The following is a 22,963-nucleotide window of genomic DNA, read 5'->3' as shown; positions in this document are numbered from 1 at the left end:
ACTGTGTTTAAACTTCCTACTAAGTGTAACAATGTCTGCCTCATGGCAAAGGGTAAGAAGGTAGATCTAAACCTTTCTCCCTTAGTGATATCTCTAGTAATGATAATTCTAGTCTCTAGTGATTAAAAACCGATCAAATAATTTAAATTTTGAATAAAAAGACCAAGCCTTTTATCACTAAGTTGGGTGAATTAAAGAGCGTATACCATAGGCTAAAATCTGCATAGAACACTCTCTACATTGGTAGGAAAGAAAAAAGCTCTTGCCCTATACCCCTTCATTCATTTTTATTTGTCGTTTTTAGTTCTAAAATAAATTAGTAGGTGATAAATATTTAAGAAAGGAGTTATTGGTCACCCGTCACCGTCTGTCAAACATGGGACACTGCAACTTCTTCCTCCCACGTTGACGCGTCGTACGTCACAGGTGGCCTGGACGATCTTGAACGTGCCATCGGCCGCCGCGGAAGGGTTCTTGTTAGGGTGCAGCGCAAGGCACAGCCTCCGGTGCTGTCGCTTGATGCCGTTGCGGTGGGAGGTGGCGCGAGGTTGAGCGCGTGCTGCTACGCGCATCGCCTGGACGCTTAGCGCCCACGATGTCGCTGGCCAGGAAGTGTTGCTCCTTTTTTAGGGTTAGTTTGGTAATTCTATTTTTCTAAAGAATTCTTATTTTTAAGAAAAAATAAACTAATTTCTATTAGAAAAATAGAAATCTCTTGATATGGGCTTGTTTGAAAACTATATTTTTCTAAGGGATTTCCATTTTCCTAAGAGAAATTAGTTCATTTTCCCAAGGAAAATTAATTCATTTTCTCTTGGGAAAAATAGAAATCCCATGAAAAAATATAGTTCCCAAACTAGCCCTAAAATAAGGTTTCCAAACTAGCTCTTATAGTGTTTTTTTTAAAAAACACTAAGGACTTATTCGGTTAATCCCGTTACCTGTGGATTGAATGAGATTAAAAAAAACTGTGAAAAATTTTGAGTTGCTTGGGATTTAAAACCACCTAATCCCACTTAATCCACATGGATTGAGCACTATCTGAACAAGCGCTAAACGAGAAAATTGTTTAAAAACAGGCCTGTTTACCCTTTTTGACTTAATAAGTTATTATTATTTTAACGCCAATTTAAATTTAAGAGCGCCCACAGGTCCTACATTCCTACGTGAGATCCCCAATCCAGTTAGACTAACTGCAATGGTGCACTCTACACCCTCCCTCCCCTATTACTATTCATGCGCTAGGGGCAACAGTTGCCCTCTACCACCTGCAACGGCCAGCTCTACCGAGCCCCCTAGCGCGCGGTCCCCTTCTCTCTCCCTCTCAATCCAGGGGTTCACTGTTCATCCCCCTACGACACTGTGCTGTTGGTCTACGAGTAATTGTTAGTAGATAAAAAATTAATAGTAGATATAGAAAATGATATTTTATAGTTGTAGTGGGGTATAGGGGGAGTATTTAGAGGGAACCGCTGCGGGAGATGGAAAAATAGGGGATGAAATGTTAATGATGTGACGCAAAAAAGTGATATAGGGGAAAAATTTAGGGAACCGCTGCGGATAGCCTCATAGGTCTACATGAGACGTCAGTTTGATCTCCACGGTCTAGATCGGTTCGCCCCGTCGAGAAGGGTGAGCAGAGAATTGTCCAACGGTGGGCGGCGGCGGCGAGGGTATGCCGGTATGCCATCTTGGCCGTCCTTGCACGTCCTCCGTTGTCTCCACCTCCACCTGAACGGAATCTGGAATCGCCATCACCTGCCACGCGCGTCGCCTCCCTCGCCCTCGGCGCAGGTATCGATAGGGGCCTACATTCGAATCACTGGAAATCAACGACAAATGTTCAGTTACTTGCCCAAACAGTGAGTGGGTTGATACTTGGTGTGTACTTTCTGGATAGGGAGCACATGCTACTGATAAGTAGCGGCGGCTGGTTTCCTCATCTATTCTATACTTCTGGAACTGATCGGCGGTGATCGCGACGGATTTGAAGAAATAGACTGCGGGCTTGACTAATTGGTAATCTGGGATTGGTTCTTCCCCCATACCCTCTGCTGAGCATTTAACCTGTCTTGAGTAGCGAGAATGGTGATTGGCATAATTGTTGTTGCTGTCCCAAAACACCCTTGGATTTTTTAATGACTTGCTTTCTCTGCAGAGGGCATGGGATTCATCTGGGAGGATGCAGTTCCTTTTATATATTTTTTATTTATTCTCTGCATTTAGGATCCAGGAAATTCATTGTGCTGTAACTCAGTTCATCTGATGTAAATTAGGTTCATAAATTTCAATAATGCTTGGTCTCTGAAGCACATACTCAGTTTTCTGTCGGTTGTGTTGCAGACGAACGACTTATTGCCACAGAGCTAAGGCCGTTTGCAGCAGTCTACCCAAAGTTTATCCAAAAGCACTATTCTGCATTGTTATACACTGTAGACTACACTGTTCGCAGAGTGAAGTTTGAATATAACTATGAGATGGGTAAGCTGCTGGAGATAGCCTAAAGATGTCAGTATAAGTATCCCAGCATAAGGATGTCAGTATAAGTATCCCCTGATGTGTCGATAGGTCAAGTAGGCGCTGCAGCCTGCAGTGAGTCCATGGCCAGGATGAATAGCATGGGCAATAGTTGGTCTCCTTGCCAGACTCCTGATCTACCAAATCCTGTCTCTCAAATTTGAAGACTATACTCCCCAACAAATTTGTGTTTGATCCAACTGCCCTCATCTTACAGCTTTGTCATCAGGAGTTCAAGTGCAGCTGTACGTTCCTTGGAAGGTACCCTGGTGTTCGCTTTCTAGTTCCAACAAGCTTGCACCCATCATATATTGGTGAATGGTTGGTTACACATGCCAACAACAACTGATCATGTGGGCAGGTTGCTCTGTGACAGGGGACAAATTAGTGTGCGGTGTGCCATAGAAGCTTGTTATATTAGAAAGTACGTTTTTTTGCAGGTACAATGTCAGGAGCCTATAATTGCCATATGTCTTGTAGATCTTATGGATTTTTTTTTTGTTCTTCCTGAAGTGTCATTCATGTCCACGGATTCTCAACAGCTTCTCTGCCAGGACATGCAGAAAAAACTGTTCATATCAACAGAAACCCATTACTTACACAGTCAGATAGTCCGCTCTTCTACTGTCTTGACTGCTGATGATGTTGTGCTTGTGCAAGATACTGTGGATAGCAGCTACTCGTCTCCGATGGACATGGACTGGACTGTCTCAAGCTTCGAAGCCCACGGACCCTATGAGCACAGAACAGGAACCACATGACCGAGGTAACCATTCAAAGCTGTCCTTTGTGCACATCTGGGAATCAAATCTCCCCACTCTTCCACAAAGGTTGCTGCGGAATTCCGTTAGGCCGTATCGTTTCTGGTCAGTTGTCCATGCTATACCCGGCCAGCCAAGTCTGTTACGATGTTACTGTTCATGTGGTCCTGCGTCTTGACCACGCGCGACATATGTAACTAGTCCTTGTGCACATTGCTGGCTGCAGGCTCGGGTTTTCTCTTTTAAGCTGGAGCTGTGGAGCATGGCAGCTGCTGCACAAGATGGACGGACGGACGGACCACACAAGAATCCAATCCAGCCCTCGCGTGGCTGTACTGTACTGTACGTGCGCTGCGCAGAAAGCACTGTACGCCGGTGAGGAAACGCTGTCGCCCTGTGTGTTACTCTGACTTTTTTCCAACTTTAGTTTTTGGTTTACGTGCTTCTTACTGTTGCAATTACTTTATGGTCTGCTAGGATAGTTTGTATTATGTTTTTTTGTTTTGTTTCCTGCGGTACATGCTATAATGGGTGTATCCATGGGTCAGCTGTAGATGGGTGCAAGGGCATATCTATCTACCTAGACGCTTTAGTCTGGGCTTTTCATGGGCACGCTCATGTGGCCACGGACAGTGGGCCGTATTCCAAGATTTTAGAAATGATGGTAACTTGATGCGTTTATCAATAGCGGGGTCCAGTTGGAGAGAAATCCCTTTGCAGCAACAGAAATGGTGGCTGCAGGCTTGTGCAGAGGCAGAGAGAGAGAGAGAGAGAGAGAGAGAGAGAGAGAGAGGGAGAGAGAGAGAGAGAGAGAGAGAGAGAGAGAGAGAGAGAGAGAGAGAGAGAGAGAGAGAGAGAGAGAGAGAGAGAGAGAGAGAGAGAGAGAGAGAGAGAGAGAGAGAGAGAGAGAGAGAGAGAGAGAGAGAGAGAGAGAGAGAGAGAGAGGGAGCTGTAGGGATTGGGACAAAAGGGTGGAACTGCAGTAGAGTGTCTGACTGTGTGCATGGCAAATGAGAGAGAGAGAGAGAGAGAGAGAGAGTTGGTTGTGCTCGAGTACGTGCTAGATCGATCAGCACCAGCAGCAAGTCAGCAGCTATCCTCACTCCGTCAAAGACGCTTTGGGTTGTCCTCCGTGTGCAACTCTATCAACTAGAGGAGGCTTTCAGACAATGACACGAGGGGAACTGGGGAGGTGTGTGTGAAAGCGAGAGAGAGAGAGAGAGATTGAGCGGGAGATGCAGCCATTTAATCTAGCTAGCTTAGCTAGTTGGCTGCTGAAGAAATGCCGTACGCTTTTTGTAAGAATATCGCAGTTCACACTTCACAGCAGTGCGTCAGTCTTTTGGAGCACGCTGTTCATTTTATTTTATTTTCTCTCTCTCGTCTGCTCCTGCATCTAGTATAAGTTGCTGGCTTCCTCTGTTACCGTTAGAGAGAGAGAGAGAGAGACAGAGAGGGGAGGAAGGGATTGAACTGAATGAGGAGGGCCTCAGACTGAGAGGCTGCAAAGCTGAAAAAGCAAAAAAGGCAAAGAGGAACACTTTGGCCAAAGCATATGGAACGAGGATCCTGTTTTGACTGACTCCACATTTCGCAGAGGACACCTTCCCCCATTTTTTTTCGTTTAGGTTTCAGCAATCTGGCACACTGTAGATTATTAAGTAGGGACTAGGGAGTACTTTGTTATTTGTTTCAGCTTTCAAGTTCAGGCTAGTCCTGAACCTATCCTACTTTCTGCTTCCGATCTCTCTTTTTTTTTAAAAAAAAAAATCTACCAGCCATTAACGCTTAACCGAAGTCGTTCCCTTGCACTACAATTTAGTGATCTTAAGTAATTTATTTAATAGTTGGTTATCGTATTAAAAACGTATATGTACATGTGTCCTGGTAAGCATTCAGTTTGGCATTTCGTCGTATCGTCGTTTTACAAATATATAGTAAACATACAGATTGTTGGATGGCCTAATGATACAGTTATTTCTAAAATCATTATGGAAATTATGATGAGGGCATAAATCATGACTCAAGTACCACATTGTCGTGAAGACCAATACGAATGCTTCAGCAATGAAAAAAAAAGGGGAAGGTGTAGGGATTCCCATTTCTGGAGATAAGGGAAGGGCATGCGTGTCCAATATGGCCTTTATAGCTAATCTAGACCCTGAAACCTGCTTTGCTCTGACATTAGGCTGACACATGTACTCTGTGCAACCAATGATCTCATGCTTAATGCCCCTAACCTCATAGATAGACTGGCATAAGTGCCTCCTTGTGCTGTTTCAAGTCTGAACACAATGCTCTATGGATTTCTCTACAACAGCTGTAATAATAAAGCCTTTTAGTCCTAAACAAGGCTAAATCTTTAGGTATATTTCATTTTTTTTTTCAAGTCTTCCTTTACCGTCTCTTTTCATAATAACTTTAGCCTTCCATGGTCTCTCTTACTGTTATTATCACGTCTTAGGATGTCACTATGTGCTGGCGCCTTTGGAGGTCTTGTTGCACACACTCTATGGAATTTTTTTCTCTAACTTGTTAATTTGCTTGGTGGGGCTAAGTAACAGTCAGCTGCACAGATTGCAGGGCTAGCAGTACCCATGTTCTTATTCTTGGTCAAGTCTGCTCTCAACTCAAGAAGATTGGACTTGTCTTGGGAGAAGGGAGCAAATGTGCACAACAACTAGCCTTGTACTTTTTTTCTTGATTGAATTAATCAATCTAGGCACTAGTCTAATCACACATTGCGCCCATGCTTAGGAGGCCTTGTCCCAAGTGGTGGTGGTCATTATTATATTTAAAAACTGACCGTCTTTTTCCACCCACTCGTGCAACATCCTTCTATGACAGTGGGACCATGGATCCAGGTCTGCCATATACACCTGACTTTTTAGGCACGTAGATGTAGCATTCAGTATATAGTTTTTTTTTTTTGCATTATACACATGAATCTAGCGTGTGTGCAATTGTAAAAGACAACAAAAGTTGTATGCCTGGCCATGATTTGGGGGAGGCGGTATGTGTCCTGTTGGTAGCATGATATTTGAACTCATGATCAGCCAACATGTACTTGTTGGAACAGAGAGACCAATGGCTGATCTGCTCCAACTCAGGCCTACTTTTATCTAAGGTGCCGTACACCCGTGGGAATCATGGATAAACTAAGCGGAAATGATGGGGCTCTGTTGGTAACCCTGGTCGTAATCTCTTGGTTCCAGGATTATGACGCTAATTGTTAACTATGTGTGGTTCAGACGGACTGGTCGCTTCTGCTAAGGCCGCCGTCCTGCCGTCTGAGCAGACGATCATTGAAAATGGATGCCACGTGATTGGCACAAAGGTTCTGCTGTCCTCTTCCTCAAGGTAATTCATTCTTGCCACTGTTTCGTTCCGCGCTAAATTTGATCGAGTACCATATGTATGGAAAAAAAAAATTCTAAAAGAACTGGCACCTCGTTAAAGAAAGAATCGCTGCTTCTTCTAAAACTCATGACTGTACCATATATATACTGTTCCACAGAACAAAGGTCTGCCATAATGTACGATGTATAGTGGCAGCAAAGTAGATGTATACATACATACATACATGTGCCGGTCCGGTCTCGGCCAAGAGGGGCGAGCTCATTTGTTCCGATCTTGATCCGGTCCAGTTCTGACGAAAGAAAAGGAAGGATGAGAGAAGAAATTAGGCGCGGCCCTTGGCTTTCGTTTTGCCATGACAGGAGCACGCTCTTTGATTCTTGAGTAGCAAGCACATGGAAAGAAGAGTGAATCCCTTGGGAGTAGGGAGTGACCACCACCATCCAGATTCCGGGGCGGCGCTCTCTCTCACACTCAGTCAGGACTCAAAAGGCACGCGGAACAACAAGAGTCCTCCAAAATCCGTGTGGCGACTGTGTGAGTGTGACTGGCAGCCGTAGCTGCATTCCATTCCATTGCATTCCATTCCAAGTAGCTTAGCCTCCTCCTGGAAACAGTATAACAGAGTTGTTTATACATTGAGCTATAACAAAGTTGCTTTTTTACGTTGAGCTGCTAAGAACAGAGCAGCGCTAGTACAAGTAGAAGGAAAGCATCTCGAGTTCTCCAATCCAACTCACACACTCTGCTCGCCGTACAGGGATAGCGATGCAAGATCCAGCAGGCTGGCCGGAGAGGGAGAGACCAGTCTCTCCTCGAGCCCAAGTACGAAAGCGTATCAAAAGAAGAAAGGAACAAGGTGGGGGAAAAAAACTAGGGGGGCCGTATCATATATCTGGTGCCGAAAAACGCCCTTGGAACGGAGAAAAGCAAGGTCGCGGTGAAGTGTGAGCAGCCTCTCCTCTAGTGGTTCTGCTGGGACGACACCACCAGCACTGCAGTACCACTACTAGTTAGTAAGTACGCTGCTGCACACAACAATATTCTTTTTTCTCTCCATAATACTACAAATACTGCAGTATCAATGTGGCTGTCCCTCCTCTTTTCCGCTGATGGAGTTGAGATGTTCTGCACTACTTTTCCACCCCGAATCCGGATGGCACCCGTACCGTAGTGCTTGTATGCCTTCTTTCCCTTTCTTCTACTTGTACCTACATGCTACTACAGGTGTACTACGTATTTTGCTCCCCCCACTTGGTTTTGCAAGCAAGACCAGCGTAAAAGCAGAGGAGACTGTCAGATTCCTCTTTCGCTTTATTCTCCCGCCCAGCCTCACACACACGTAGTTAGTGTTGGGCTACTCACACATGACACAACTTCGCCTCCCTCCAAATACCCAGAGTTTTGAAGCAGGGAGGAAGGAAGACAGAGCAGAAGCAGAGCGCTCTCCGTCTCCGGTCCAGTATCTCCGCTCGCCCTCCTCCCTCCTCCTCCTCCTTCGCTTCAGGTTCAGGAGCCAGTTAGAACATTGGTGTTAGCGCGCGCTCTTTCCTCCAAGCAGAATCAAGATTTTGTTCCCATCCTCAAGTACTTACTCCTCCTCTCCCCCACTCTCCAGCCGTCCTCTCTCCTTCTCCATCAAATCACAGGCTTTGTTTATAGGGAAAAAAAAACAAACAAACAAACAGTTGTCTCTGCGCCCGCCCGCCCGCCTTGGCTTCTTCTACCTACATCAGCTGTCCATTTCGCAGCACGCAGCAGCAGTCTCTACGCTACGGCTGCATGAGTGTTAGCTAGCAGCAAGGATGAGAGATGGCAGCAACACCACCAAGAAGAGCAAGGTATCTTCCGACTCCTCCCTCCCCTCCACCTTCACTCAGCTCTGCTGCATTTCTAAAAGTTAAATTACTAGTACGTCCCTCTCCATGCTCCTCCATTTTTGCGCCGTTCCTTGATGTTTTTGCCTGCTGCGGTGCCGGTGCGGCTTGTAGCTGTCGTGGTCCAAGAGCTTGGTGAGGAAGTGGTTCAACATCAGGAGCAAGGCCCACGACTTCCACGCCGACGATGTGGCCGCGATTGGTAGGACAGGTACGCGTTTCTGTGAGCTAGCTCTCGCCCTGTGCGCGTTTGTATCGTACGTATTCGTAGGCCTGGTTGCCCCCCCCCCCCCCCCCCCCCCCCCCCCCCGCATTGCTCCGGCAGTGAGCTCGCCATCTGTCTCATGAAGATCAGTTTTGCTGTCTCTTCAGCTTCTCATCTTTCTTGTCTTGTTCTTTCTCTTTTTCTTTCACCAGACACACCAGCTTTCCTGTGTTTTTTTTTCTTCCCACGAGCTCTTGTTACCAAGATATTGATACAACGCGCTGCTATCTTGGATTGGATGTTGCCTGATCGATGGTTTCTTGCTTCAGTTGCAGGAGGGGGCGATGACGAGTGGAGGAGGGGCAGCAGCTTCACCCGTAGGGAGCCGAGCACAGTGAAGAAGAGCAAGACAGGTGAGCAGAGTATTAGCAGGCTACGCCAAAGGCTTGTCCTTTATTTGCTACCTGGACTGTCACATTTCTGAATTGTTTCTTCGATGCCGTCGCGCGTTGATTCAGAGAGGTCCTCGAGGAGGAGCAATGGGCACTCGAGGCGGGGAAAGATTGACCTTGATGCCGCCGAAGCCACAGTGACATTGGACTATAGGTATACTACTGCATTGCCGTTGCAGAGTTAGTGCTCGTCGTACCCACCATTTCCAAAACTTAGACGGTTAGGTAACTTCTCGTGTGCTTGAAGTAGGATATTTGTTGCTACATGGAATGTGGGCGGCCGTTCCCCGCCAAATAACATGAGCCTCGAGGACTGGCTCCACGCTGCACCTCCTGCTGACATCTATGTCCTCGGGTACTTGTGTACATCTCGATCACGATTCTTGTGGCAGTGCTATTAATCAAGTAAGATTTCACCGGGTTTGTTGATGCTATTGTTTGTCTAGGTTTCAAGAAATTGTTCCACTCAATGCCGGTAACGTCCTTGGGACAGAGGACAATGTTCCAGCGAAGAGGTGGGTGTCACTGGTCAGGAGGACACTGAACAATTTGCCAGGTACTAGTGGCAACGGGAGCTTCCGGACACCATCTCCGGCTCCTAACCCTGTGGTGGAGATCGACGATGATTTTGAGGGTTTGTCATCGAAGCAGAACAGTGCAAGTTTCTTCCATCGCCGGTCTTTCCAGGCTGGGCTTAGTCGGAGTTTGAGGATGGAGGGTGACATTCTTGCTCCTCAGCCAAGGCTGGAACGTCGGTACAGTGTCTGTGACCGAGCAATCTATGGCCGTAGGCCTAGCGACTATGAGAACAACTACCGATGGGGTGGATCGTCAGATGATGAGAATAATACTGGAGAGTCACCGAGCACTGTGTATTCACCAGTGTCGTACGGTTACGGCAATGCATCATCTCTGGAAGATGGTCAAAGACGGCCTGGCCAAACTAGGTAAGTTTTGTTCTGAAGTTATTCATTCTTGAAGCTGGACTCCATCGTCCCATTACTAGCTATGTGAGTTAGTGTATTTCTTGTGGTAACTGGCTGTTCAGATACTGTCTGGTGGCAAGCAAGCAAATGGTAGGGTTGTTTCTGATGATTTGGGCTCGGAAGGACATAAGAGATGACATAAGAAATCTGAAAGTTTCTTGTGTTGGGAGAGGACTGATGGGCTACCTTGGGAATAAGGTTAGTCATAGCGTGTCTTTTTTTTTGTCGATTTTCCAGTTTATCGTGTATAATTTGAGCACAAACAGGGAATCTTGCTAGCTTAAATATTCAATGGTAAAGGATTTGTTTTCCAGGGTTCAATTTCGATTAGCATGTTATTGCACCAAACAAGCTTCTGCTTCGTCTGCAGCCACCTGACTTCAGGACAGAAGGAAGGTGACGAACTGCGTAGGAACTCGGATGTGCTGGAAATCCTGAGAAAGACCAGGTTCCCAATGGTCTATGGGCAGTATGAGCGTTCGCCAGAGACAATCTTAGGGCACGAGTAAGCAAAGAACCTTGCAACGGACCCATGAAGTTTTACTCCATATGCATTTGGTGTGATTGTTTTGCCTTTCATTGCAGTCGAATCATCTGGCTCGGGGACCTAAATTACCGGATCGCGCTTTCCTATCGGTCAGTGAAGGCCCTGGTCGAGATGCGCAATTGGAAAGCATTGCTAGAGAAAGATCAGGTGCGTGCGTGTGTGTAGCGTTGAAGCTCTAGAAAGCAGTGCAGTAGAATTCTTGCGCCAGAGGCAATTCAGTGCCTTTAGTCTTGTCATTCTTTTTTTTTACTTTATCATGTTACAAGATTACTGCTGCCTTCACAAAAAAGCAAAAGGGGCTATTGTTTTCGCTATAAAAATGGTTCAAAAAATATATATGTATGTATCATGTTATCTCAAAGACAAGGAAACCTTGCGCTTTCAGCTAAGGATCGAGCAAAGAGGTGGAAGAGTATTTGTTGGGTGGACTGAGGGGAACATATATTTCCCCCCAACATACAAGTACTCGAACAATTCGGACAAGTACGCCGGAGACGACATGAACCAGAAGGAGAAGAGGAGAACCCCTGCATGGTAATTTTTTTTTAATTTTTTTGCTGCTGCAGATTTTGGCGCAGACTATCTCTGCCGGACTTTGACTAGAAGCCAAGAAGTAACCTCAGTGACCTTTGGCACGCAGGTGCGACCGTATCCTATGGTACGGAGCAGGCCTCGGTCAACTGTCATACGTACGAGGTGAGTCTCGCTTTTCGGACCATCGACCTGTCTACAGCGTCTTCAGCGCGGAAGTGGAATCGATCAATCATAGCCGGATCCAGAAGATGAGCTGCTCCAGCTCTCAGCTGGACATCCAAGAACTGCTGCCTTACTCATATGGATACACCGACATCAACCCGTACGGATACACGGACCTGAACTTCTACTGAAACAGGGTTTGAGGGATTCAGCGTCCTTCGAATGTTGATTCAATGCAAGTGCAAGTGCAAGTGCAAGTGCAGTTGATGGAAAGGTAAGGCCTTGGAGATCGAGTGGCTTTGGGTTCTTATCTGAAATGTCTAGGTTGCGTCAATGCACACTAATGATTTTCAATGTCATGCTGTTTTTTTTTTCTTTTGGTATGAAGATCCGAAATTTGTTGGGCCAAAGCTTCAGCTTCTGATAGATAGCCCGGTAAGCTCTACTGACTACTCATATATCATGGTCATGCTCATTATAGGTGCCGAAGAACTGACTGAATCTAGTAAGATTGCAGGCCTGCGCATTGTACATCTTCTTGGGTACATAGTATGCTCAAGATTTTAACTACTCCGAGATAAGGTATACGAGTACATTTGGGGTGCATGAGAGGTCTGATGAGTCACTCCATCTTATTCCCTCTCCTCCTTTTTGCAGCCAAGGGCCATATGTTCTCTCTGACCAAAGTCACATACTGGCAACAAGGGCGTGCTTCACTTACTTTGAAGAGAATAATAATAATAAGCAACAAGATGCCCACTTACTTTACAGCAGACGGTTGGTTCGTTTTTTTTTCTTTTTCTTCTTCTTCTTCTTTCCCTTGGACGGACAGACAGTACGATACTGAATCATAAGCCCAGGAGACGTTGAGGTTGAACTAGGACAGTAACAACAAGCAGTCCTTCTGCATATACTTACTGTATAGTTTTATTTTAAAGCTGTTGGCCCATGAAGCCTCTGCAATTCTGCATCGCTCTCGTATCGTATCATTTCCATGGATGGAAAAGGGGATGCGTAGGCCATGGCTGCCATGTTTTTTTGTTTCTATGAGCGTCGTCAGAATCAGCTGAGCTGACAGAAAGGCTACCTGTCACATTTCCAGCGGCCGTCGCCGTGCCCTGCAGTGCAGGAAAATGCGTGCTCTTCCTCCCCCCACCACCACTTTTCACTGTAATGTAAAGCAGCACTGGCTGGGCCGCTGTGGAACCTGCAGACTCGCGCAGGGACGTCTGTGATATACATATACTTTTCTGCTTGTCTCGCAAGCGCAAGGCGCACGCCGCCATGGATGAGGATGAGGTCTAGCGAGGAATGATTTTCGCTATGGCTAGCAGTTCCTGCATGAATGATTGGTCAGATTGAGTGCACCCTGAACAACATGCAAATCTTTGTTGTCCAGCCACTGGAAAAGTGCTAGCTTGTTGCGGGTGACAGTCGCCATTAGCCACAGCAGGTCTCAGCGTTCTGGACACCGGCCGGCCCCGATGCTTGGAGATGATGCAGGGTTCTAGGCCACTTTTAACCTCATTTCCTGGCCTGCTTTACATCATTCTTGATTGGGTGTGTTAGTGTTAGCCCCCTTAACAGGAGATAAGCCTATGTACAGATGTACGGGGAGTACTATACTACGCCTCAAAAGGAGGAAATGACAGACAGCCTTCTTTTATGCGTATGTCCATGTGATGGGTGGATTTAACAATTGTAGCCTGGGAATAAAAGAATCTCCATTGGTATGGAGCAAAATGCATGGCTGTGACATTGCACCCTTTGAGCGTGCTGAGGTGATTGGTGGAAAAGCATATGCTATGCATGAGAGGACACGACTGGGAGGGAGGGAGGGAAGGAGACAGAGACTCGTCGCCGGCGGACGGCGGTAGCCCGTAGCCCCGGCCCCGGAGCGGCAGAGGGCATAGTACATGTACTACATGCCTTGTTGTTGGTGAAGAACAAGCTAAGCTAAGCGACGAAATGCATGGCCGGGTGGATTTCATTTCTGCGTGGGCCCGCCCGGTGCAATGCGAACAAGAACAGACGCTAGATATGCGTGCGCGCAGTCAAGATAGATTCATCATCCCGGCCGGATTTCCATGATTTGTCCCTGCTAATCATTGGATCGGCCGCCGCAACAGTGCCCCCCGGCCCGCGCATCATCCATCCATGACTAGACTGCATTGCTTCATTGCTGCTGCTCTTTTTCCAGCATGCAATACATCCATGTGGTTGACGCTGGTCAGCTAGTATTTGTACTCCTGATCCTCGTAGCAGTAATAGTATTCATAAATAAATCTTTCTTGGGGAGAATTCAACTCCATCTTATATACAAGACTAGTCATATAACCGTGTATTACTATGATTTTTATATATAACATAGGATAATTTTTGTTTTAATAAAGCATAAAATATATATTTTCTATTGATTAGGTGGATGTGAATGTGGAGTCAACAACCAAGATTCAAACACTCACTTATACGTATTTTTACCTTATTTTTTACATAAACTTTCATATTATAGTAGTAGATAAGAGATTAAAGTAGTGCGGGTTGATTCTAAAGAAATGTAGGCTTTTTTGAAAAATATTGATGCGAGATGACAATTAAAACTAGTGTTTTAATATTGTACTGTAGAAGATGCATGGTGTACCATGTATGCATGCTTTCAACATCGTGGCAGCAACGTGCACCGTTGATGGGTTGGCCCGGATCTCGAGGAGGAGATGATGATGGCTGATGTCACCACTCTCATCTTCCAGGACCCAGAAAACCATGGCCATCGTATCCACCACCTCCTACCGTTCTATTTTGCGTGCTGCTAGCTGTGCACTGCAAGAGAGAGTGTTCGTCACGATACAGCAAGAAATAGTACTAGTTCCGCTTACAATTTTCCCACCACGCTGCTAGATGCTAGCAGGGCCGTCCCTCACAGCAAAAGGTTAATAAAATAGCTCACTGCTGATTATAATAATTTTACAGTCTATCTTATAGTTATAGGTGATATATATAATGCTTAGTCCTTTACGATTAACATATATATGGTTCACTTATCTCTCACACAAAATTTCTTGGTTGCGACACTATTAGGTAGTCCTAAATACGTACTAAGTATAAGTATATAATATGTGCTAGGAATATTTAGTAATTAATCTTGGTTAAGATACTATTTAGTAGTCATATTTATAGCTTGTTGAGAATCTGAGAAACGAATCGATGAGTTTACTAGTCACAAAGAAAACAAATCGTCGCAGACTCCTAACGCGACACGCTCAGTGCGTGTTCGTTAGATGATTATGGTCGTAATATACTAGTTCTTATAGTATATGATATATATGTGTATTTTTTCAATCAAACGAACTAATAATTAATCATTAATATATTCTTATATTATATGATAGATGGCTGAGGTCGGGCCATATATATCTGCGCCATCGTAGGTAGACCTGAAACTTAGGCAGGGCCGAGCCGGCACGGCACGAGCCCTGGCCTTAAGTCTTTGGGCCAACACGGTTTTTAATATTTTTGGGCCGGACCGTGCTGGGCCAAACACTTAAAATCTAAGCCCGACATGGTACTAAAGCACGTCGTGCTTGTCTTGGACCGAGCCGATTCAGGCACGACCCACAGCCAAGCAAGCTATTTTTAAGATATATATAACAAAACCTAATATAATTTTGATGTTACATTTTTACCTGACTTTTCATTGTCGGGTCGGCCCAAGCACGATACAACAAGAAATAGTACTAGTTCCGCTTACAATTTTCCCACCACGCTGCTAGATGCTAGCAGGGCCGTCCCTCACAGCAAAAGATTAATAAAATAGCTCACTGCTTGATTATAATAATTTTGCAGTCTATCTTATAGCTGATATATATATATAATGCTTACTCCTTTACGGTTAACATATATGGTCCACTTATCTCTCACACAAAACAAATCGTCGCATACTCCTAATGCGACACACTGAATGTGTGTTTATTAGATGACTATAGTCATAGTGTACTAGTTTTTATATTATTATATAATATATATATGTGTATTTTTTCAATCTCATGAACTAATAATTAATCATTAATATATTCTTATATTATACGATGGATGACTGGGGTCGGGCCATATATACCTGCGCCATCGTAGGAGCCATGCCCACACACGTGCAACAAGTAGCTCCTTGTACAATTAGGGGCGGTATGTGTTAGAAATATAGGTATTTTTATATCATTTTAATTCCATAAATTAATATTATGATGATGACATATAAAAGATGATTAATCATAGAAATCATGATATCAAATATATCCATAACAATATAGATCATGAGAACATAAAACATATTAATCATATAAATATAATAAGCATATAAACATGGTACATGTATTATAATGGAACAACTGAAAATAAACAGATAGCAACATAAACAACATGACTATAAAATTAAAACAAACAAATATAACATATTATAATATGACAAACCAGATGAGATAAATTCATGGCTACATATGAAACAACAGAGATGAACATATATAATCTGCAGAACGTAAAACAGTAAGGAGATGAATAAAATAGCTGATATATAATAGATGCTAGCAGGGCCGTCCCTCACAGCAAAAGATTAATAAAATAGCTCACTGCTTGATTATAATAATTTTGCAGTCTATCTTATAGCTGATATATATATATATATATATATATATATATATATATGTATTTAGAGCCCTGGGCTCTATTTAACTACAGAAAGCCCCGACCATCCGTCCGGTTGACCAGGCGCACCATCCGGTCCACCCACAATAATGTTTACGCTTAGTTATACACAAGTTTACGCTTATGTACCATCGTATAAAAACAATCGCTCTATCTGGCCTTCCACGATGGCTGATACTAGGGTTTCAGTGGCGGCGGTTGCACGACATGAGCGAGCGCGGCGAAGCCAGCACAACCGCGGCGGACAAGCGTCCCCATAGACGAGATCCATGGCGCAGCGCCGGAAGAGCGTCTCCTCCATGCCGCGCACTGCGGCTCGCGCGCACCGCTGCTCGTGTCGCTCTTCGGCCGCTCGCTCTCCTCAACCGCTTCCACGCGTTGGCGCAGCTCCCAGCAATGGCGATGGCGATAGGGTCCATGGCGGCTTGGCGGCTTGACCATCGAATCATTGCACAGAGGTGTGTGGCTGTGGATCTGGTGAAAGAAACACCGACGAGGCAGACTCCAAGAGAAAGAGGTCATGTACCAGCGGTGACAAAGTTCCAGCGGCTCCACCGTCTCCCCTTGCTTCTATTGTTGTTTGTAGGTATAGTTCTGCCCACTTCTGGTCCATCTACCGATCATTGAAGCTAGCGTAGCGGATTCTCCTAATTGATGTGAGTTTTGTTAACTAGATATTATACAGTGCTGACGAAGGATCTGTTATCAATTGGGTTCGACCAAGGATGGCCTTCATTCCTGCTGTCGATGTGAGTTTCTGGATGCCATCCCGCACAGTCGCGCATGAATTATTTCTGTTAGCGTTGCGTCAGTATTGTTTTTATGCTTCCTTGAATCGAATAGGAGCGGTGATTTGCATTGTTTCATTCCTTCATTTTGTGGAGGGTTTTTCCAATCGCATATGCGTGTGCCCGTGGCAATTGTATTATAATATAGGCAAACCACTGTTATTTTAATCACTGAGAAAGTTGGGATGTTTTATCAGGACTAGTTGATGATTAGGTTAATCATTACTTGTGATGCTCTAATCCAGCCACGTCTTTGTAGCTAGCACAAGCAAATATAAAGTTGGTTTGGTGTGGCTGGTAGTTGTCCACATCGTCTGTTTCTATACCCTGCAACCTGTTTGGTGTCCAATGCTCTCACCGATGCTCATTGATTTGTGCTTGCATTCGCTTGTGAATACCTAACTTACTCTCGTGCTCAGATCTGTAGTAGTAGTATGGTGCTCTCGTCTTGCTGGCATCGTCCGCGTTATACTGATCGTGTGGGGAAATCTTCTCTAAGTTGCCCACTTGTGTTTTTGATAATCTGACCAGCTGACCAGGGCACCGGCTCGGCTTCAATGAGGTAGACTTGATCTGCACTTGTACCTCCTGTTTCCCTTTGCCTGTTGCTGTTAGGGATTCGACTAGCTCAATGAGAAAAAGTCTTGTCCTCGCGTGTGTTCCTACTGAATTAGCTGACTACGTCTTTGGTGAAAAGTCAATTTTTAGTTGGTCGGTAATGGCCCAGGGGAAAGATCGTAGCTTTATAAACTTGTAGATGCATGTCATGCGACCATTCCATTTGATTTGCTGACGAACAGCTCTCAACGATAGGATACACTACTGTTCAGTTAGCCATAGGTTGTTTCACTACAGGTATTTTGTAACAAGTCATTCCTTGATACTCATCATTTTTGTATATTTCCCTTGTAGTGAATATTCTTGTAGTATACTCCTGCAATTATGTATTCTTTATTTTCTTGTAGTAACCTGTGCTGAAAACTGAGGTGTATAGACAAGATTATGTTCCAAAAGCCTTATATTACAGCTATCCGAATTCTGACACATTTTTATTCACATGCAGTACACTCCTGCAATTGATGCGTTTTGGTGTTATGGTGAAACAGAGTTTTGTGTGTATGTACCAACAGCTAAAATGTAAACACGACATTATCATAGTTGAGTACAGGAATAATTATCTCTTATATCTTATTGCAAAATCTGAAACAGTTCTCCTGTAGATGGTTAGCTTGCATTTTACGCTACAATTACCTCAGATCACTTGTTGTATCTTACACCAATTTACGAAATTTGTTGATGCGTTTTATGACAACCTCATGCGCTGAGAGATACATTCGGTCTACATTCGTTATTGTGAAACAGATGGACGATTTACGTTAAAATTTATACTCATTTACGTTGTTTTGGTTCACGATTTACGCTGAAATCCATTCGAGCCAGAACCCGCGCTCAATCGGCCGCACGCGATTTTCACGCCGTAATTCAGGCCTCATTTGCTGTTACGAAACAGGTATATGATTTACGCTAAATTATGTACTCATTTACGCTGTTTTAGCTCACGTTTTACGCTATAATATATTTGAGCCAAAACCCGCGCACGATTGGACGCACGCGATTATTACGCCGTAATTTCGGGACCCATTTACGGTTACGAAACAGATATACGATTTACGCTAAATTTCGTACTCATTTACGCTATTTTGGTTCATGTTTTACGCTAAAATATGTCCGAGTCAGAACCCGATCACGATGGGACGCACGAGATTTTTACGCCGTAATTTTCGGGCCGCATTCGCCGTTTCAAAACAGGTCTACGATTTACGCTAAAATTCGTAATCATTTACGCTGTTTTTGTTCACGTTTTACGCTAAAATCTGTCCAAGTCAGAAACCGTGCCCGATGGGACGCACGCTGGTACGGAACGTGGCTATACCTGGCTGGGGCTTCCTGGTACTAATGGAAGCCTAGGGCTTCCATTACCATCGCCCTATATATATATATATATATATATATATATATATATATAAAATGCTTACTCCTTTACGGTTAACATATATGGTCCACTTATCTCTCACACAAAACAAATCGTCACATACTCCTAATGCGACACACTGAATGTGTGTTTATTAGATGACTATAGTCGTAGTGTACTAGTTTTTATATTATTATATAATATATATATGTGTATTTTTTCAATCTCATGAACTAATAATTAATCATTAATATATTCTTATATTACTAGGTGAGTGCCCGTGCGTTGCAACGGAAACATATAATACCGTTGAAGGAAGGGAGCAGAGGGGAGAGTGTATCGGCTGGACAGGGAAGAAGAGCACGGATCTGGGGATGACGATAGCGGCAGCGACGTGCAAGGGATAGGGCTGCGCGAGAGTCGAGGCAACAGACGTGAGCTACGATGTTAGGCCGGTCAGCCAACAACACACGCATGCGACAGCCAGATCATCATTATATGAATAGTGATTAATATGATAAAATACATTGATATGTAAACTCCTTTTTTGAGAAATGAAGCCATAGCAAATTGTGCCTAATTGGACCAGTTTGATGAGGAGCTTTACAAAGTCTGATGAAATATCCCCTACGTGCATATATTGTGCCCAATACAGCAATACCACATAACAACTTAGAATAAAAGAAGTACACGCATAACCCCTACAGAATCAGCAAACATATACTTGCACTTCTTGCATGCTTCCGCATTAGATCACAAGTGAACTGATGGCCTCAGAAAACAGATAGTAAAAATTCAAATAGGGAATTTATTTTACCTCATCATCCTTCATTGAAGATGATGCTGGTAGAGGAACAAGAAACTTTGCTGGTGGACGGTTTCCTACAGCCAAGTGATCAACACTAAGTTTAGAAAATTAATTTATAAGTGAAAGATTCTGATAGAGCTTAAAATATTTTCTCTGTGCTGAAAACATGGATCAGAGGTTTTAATAGCAGTCTATGTGTCTCAATAAATTCCCATTTATCTGAATAACCTACACTTGTTACAGCCTCCAATCAATGTTCGCACAGCACAGATCATAAGTATCTTTAGTATGTACTTAGAAAAGGAAACACATGGCAAGTTAGATGACAGTAGAAGGGGAAAATTAATGAAAAGAACATGTTAGCTGTTAGCTGCAAGAAGTGGAGAACAATTAGGGCATGTTTGGATCACAGCTAAAAATTGAACCATTTTGCAAGACGATACTGTAGACTGCCCCCGCCAAATACACAGGAGGTGAGCAAATGTTGTATGTTCTCCTCTTCTTGATCACACAATGGATAGCTCTCATGATGCTCAAGTCCCTAGTGAGCTAACCTGACTGCAGTCCAACACTGATTTAGAGCAGCTAACCAAATGAAAAACTTGCATTGGAGGTGCAGCCCAAAACTTCTAGATTTATTTCCATGAGTTGGGAGCCTCAATGGCGCCATCAGTCATCTCCACTCCTCTCTCTGCAAGCAAACAGTGCATAAGGTAGGCCTATGGGCCAGCAATCTCCATCAGGGTTTCATCCACCTGCAATATAGGATAAAAATAGAAGTGTTAGCTGAAGGCTAACAATGTAAGCTGTAATTACGACTGAGAAACACAGAAATAAGACATTGAGCAACGGTTGCTTGTACAGTTTCACTGCCACTTGAACACCACAATTATGATTTGAGATAAAGACAGTATCTTGAATCATATGAAGGTCAGAACATATACGATAATTTCTCTAGTTGTAACTCAATCGCCTCACGGGCTTATGTTATGTATATGTACTTGGAGTACACGCAGAATCTAGAAAGTGTGAAAAACAAACATACCGTGAATCCCTGGGACTTCTGATTTCTATAATCAATTTCTTCCTTTTGTCCCATACTGGCCCAAACATCTGTGTACACAACGTCTGCTCCCTTAACTGCTTCCCTGGGACTGTTTGTTATTTCAATCTTACTGATTCCAGCACCCCTGGCCATCTCCACTGTGTGTGCATCAGGCTCAAATCCCTTGGGACAAGCACATACAAAGTGAAAAGGAAGCACATCAGCCAATAGCAGCCATGAGTGCACAATGTTGTTCCCATCTCCAACATAGACAACCTACAACGCAATCGAAGAAGACAATTGGTTACAACCCAAAAACTCAAAATTAGACACAGGTCAAACGCAGATAATTCAGTGTTATGATTCTACCTTGGTGTTTTCAATACGACCAATCTGCTCAAGCATAGTAAGTGCATCAGCCATTATCTGGCATGGATGGTTATAGTCAGTGAGACCATTTATGACAGGTAGAGATGCATATTTTGCCAAGTACAAAATATCCTACCAAAACCATATGAGAAGTTAGGAGACAATGTTTGGATGGAAACAAAAGGAATCAAAACCAACTGGAACTACCTAACATCAATATGAGAAGAACAAATGACAACGATAAATTATGAACTATGAACATAAGTAACAATATCCAAGACAACTAAACAAACATGATCTCGAGGCAAGATATCAACTCAAAACACCAATTATTTGTTTACATCCAGATAAAACGAGTTTGATCTTCATATCAGATAGAACACAAACAAACCAAAAAAACACTGAAGAAAACTGCCAAGATGATGATATCAGTTCAAAAACACCACACATCCATATACATATCAGGACCCAAGTTGGTTTATTAGAATTAAACACACTTACTATTTCAGTTAAATAAATACCAAATTGAAGTTGTTGTTTCATAATAATATATTCCCACTAACAAAAATTTACTTTAACTAACGACTATAGTGCTTGTAGTTTTGAGAATGATATTCAATTGTTGTGCTTAAGCAGCACGGAGAAGACATATCAAATATGTAAAAAGAAAAATGATCCAGGTTATGTGACATTGTTGGTTATGTTGGTAAAAAGACCACATAAAAGAAATCTTAATTATGCAACTCATGACCATACTTGGTGAGCAAAGACCCTAGCCATAATGATGTCATTATAGCCAGAAAGTACTCTAGCAACATCACGAGTCTCCTCACGCTTGCCCATCTGGATATCATCTGGACCCAAATAAATAGCATGCCCACCAAGTAAAAAGAATCCTGTCTCAAATGAAACACGGGTCCTTTCTGTGTGGAGTTGAATGTGCAGTGATCAGTACCTACAAGCTGCAACAAAGTACAGTTAGATGTAAAATAAAACATAAATTTTCTTCTACATAAAAGTTAATGTAAACATTGGCTCTAAATGATTAATATATCATCTATTCTATGCAATAACTACAGTTCCCACTGGTGAAAAAATGTTGAAAGACAATATGCAATTTCTTTGACTCCATAGTTCAATGTATGACACAAGTGTCACTTGTAAATTTCCCGATGAAAGAGCAGCTTGGAGTGCTTTACCATGCCCTACTTCTCAGATTGGAGGACTCATCACATACCTAGAAGCATCGTATGAAATAGAAATAATTTATAATTCGAAAAGCATTCCTACCGAGTTGTTTTCCCATTTACAGCGAAGCCATTGTAAATTGGACCATAAACTGAAACAATGAGACTAAAATGTATTTTTTCTCTAAAAAGTATACACATAAAAGGGAGATGAGTAAACATAACATAGCACATTGCAGTATTTGACAATAACACCGTATCATGAGAAAAGGAAATGTATAAATCTTGGACGCCTGAAAGCCAAGAAGCACAAGGACGAATCTGATAATGGAACGGGAAAAGCAACCCCATTCACCAACGCAAACAGAAACATCCCAATCTATCTACATGCCAGTGCAGTTCAGAGGGCAGTAGTGAACCTTTCTTGGAGGCGTCCCCTTCGTCGCCGTCGAGGATGAGGTGCAGCAGCGCTCGAGCCGACACCTTGTCCCCGGCCTTCGCATTCCGCAACAGCACTGCCATGTCGCCGGACTCCAGAACCTCCCTCCGTCCGACAACCCTGTACTTGGCCAGCCTCAGCAGCTTCGTCACGGGCGACGAAATGTTCGCCATGCCGCTGAACTCGAATCTATAGGATGTGGGGATGAATCAAACCACGATTTGACGACACGAGCAAAATAAACAGGACAATCAGGAATCCT

At 43.7% G+C, this 22,963-nt stretch overlaps 1 protein-coding gene and 1 pseudogene across 6 annotated transcripts; one reads left to right on the top strand and one right to left on the bottom strand.

The window, feature by feature from the left end:
- Window positions 1-1,563: 1,563 nt before the first annotated feature.
- On the top strand, window positions 1,564-12,475 carry LOC100285261 (uncharacterized). Of its 6 annotated transcripts, none has more exons than XM_035962292.1 (21): window positions 1,594-1,794; window positions 1,901-3,283; window positions 3,505-3,653; window positions 6,530-6,638; window positions 7,396-7,651; window positions 7,715-7,814; window positions 8,036-8,222; window positions 8,298-8,476; window positions 8,627-8,723; window positions 9,047-9,130; window positions 9,236-9,323; window positions 9,420-9,524; window positions 9,616-10,116; window positions 10,218-10,353; window positions 10,470-10,660; window positions 10,741-10,849; window positions 11,088-11,236; window positions 11,343-11,672; window positions 11,787-11,833; window positions 11,916-11,980; window positions 12,056-12,475. In XM_035962292.1, the coding sequence occupies exons 8-18, from the start codon at window positions 8,441-8,443 to the stop codon at window positions 11,587-11,589; spliced, it is 1,743 nt and encodes a 580-aa protein (XP_035818185.1). In that variant the 5' UTR covers window positions 1,594-1,794; window positions 1,901-3,283; window positions 3,505-3,653; window positions 6,530-6,638; window positions 7,396-7,651; window positions 7,715-7,814; window positions 8,036-8,222; window positions 8,298-8,440; the 3' UTR covers window positions 11,590-11,672; window positions 11,787-11,833; window positions 11,916-11,980; window positions 12,056-12,475. The 6 variants fall into 6 exon arrangements, with proteins under 6 accessions (XP_023156753.1, XP_035818185.1, XP_035818183.1 ...); XM_035962290.1 differs by having other exon boundaries at window positions 9,417-9,524; XM_023300985.2 differs by having other exon boundaries at window positions 1,564-1,794; window positions 1,901-2,019; window positions 2,344-3,283; window positions 7,715-8,476; window positions 9,417-9,524.
- A 7,821-nt stretch (window positions 12,476-20,296) lies between these two features.
- On the bottom strand, window positions 20,297-21,990 carry LOC103639577 (ornithine carbamoyltransferase, chloroplastic-like; annotated as a pseudogene).
- Between the last annotated feature and the right edge of the window lie 973 nt (window positions 21,991-22,963).

This window comes from Zea mays, chromosome 9, assembly GCF_902167145.1.
Source record: "Zea mays cultivar B73 chromosome 9, Zm-B73-REFERENCE-NAM-5.0, whole genome shotgun sequence".
NCBI lineage: Eukaryota > Viridiplantae > Streptophyta > Magnoliopsida > Poales > Poaceae > Zea > Zea mays.
This window is presented reverse-complemented; position numbering and strand designations above follow the sequence as displayed.

Coding starts and splice junctions, on each gene's coding strand:
- LOC100285261 (XM_023300985.2), top strand. CDS start 8,441: ATGAGAGATGGCAGCAACACCACCAAGAAGAGCAAG. Junction 9,131..9,235: donor AGTGAAGAAGAGCAAGACAG/GTGAGCAGAGTA, acceptor GCGTTGATTCAG/AGAGGTCCTCGAGGAGGAGC. Junction 10,661..10,740: donor GAGACAATCTTAGGGCACGA/GTAAGCAAAGAA, acceptor CTTTCATTGCAG/TCGAATCATCTGGCTCGGGG.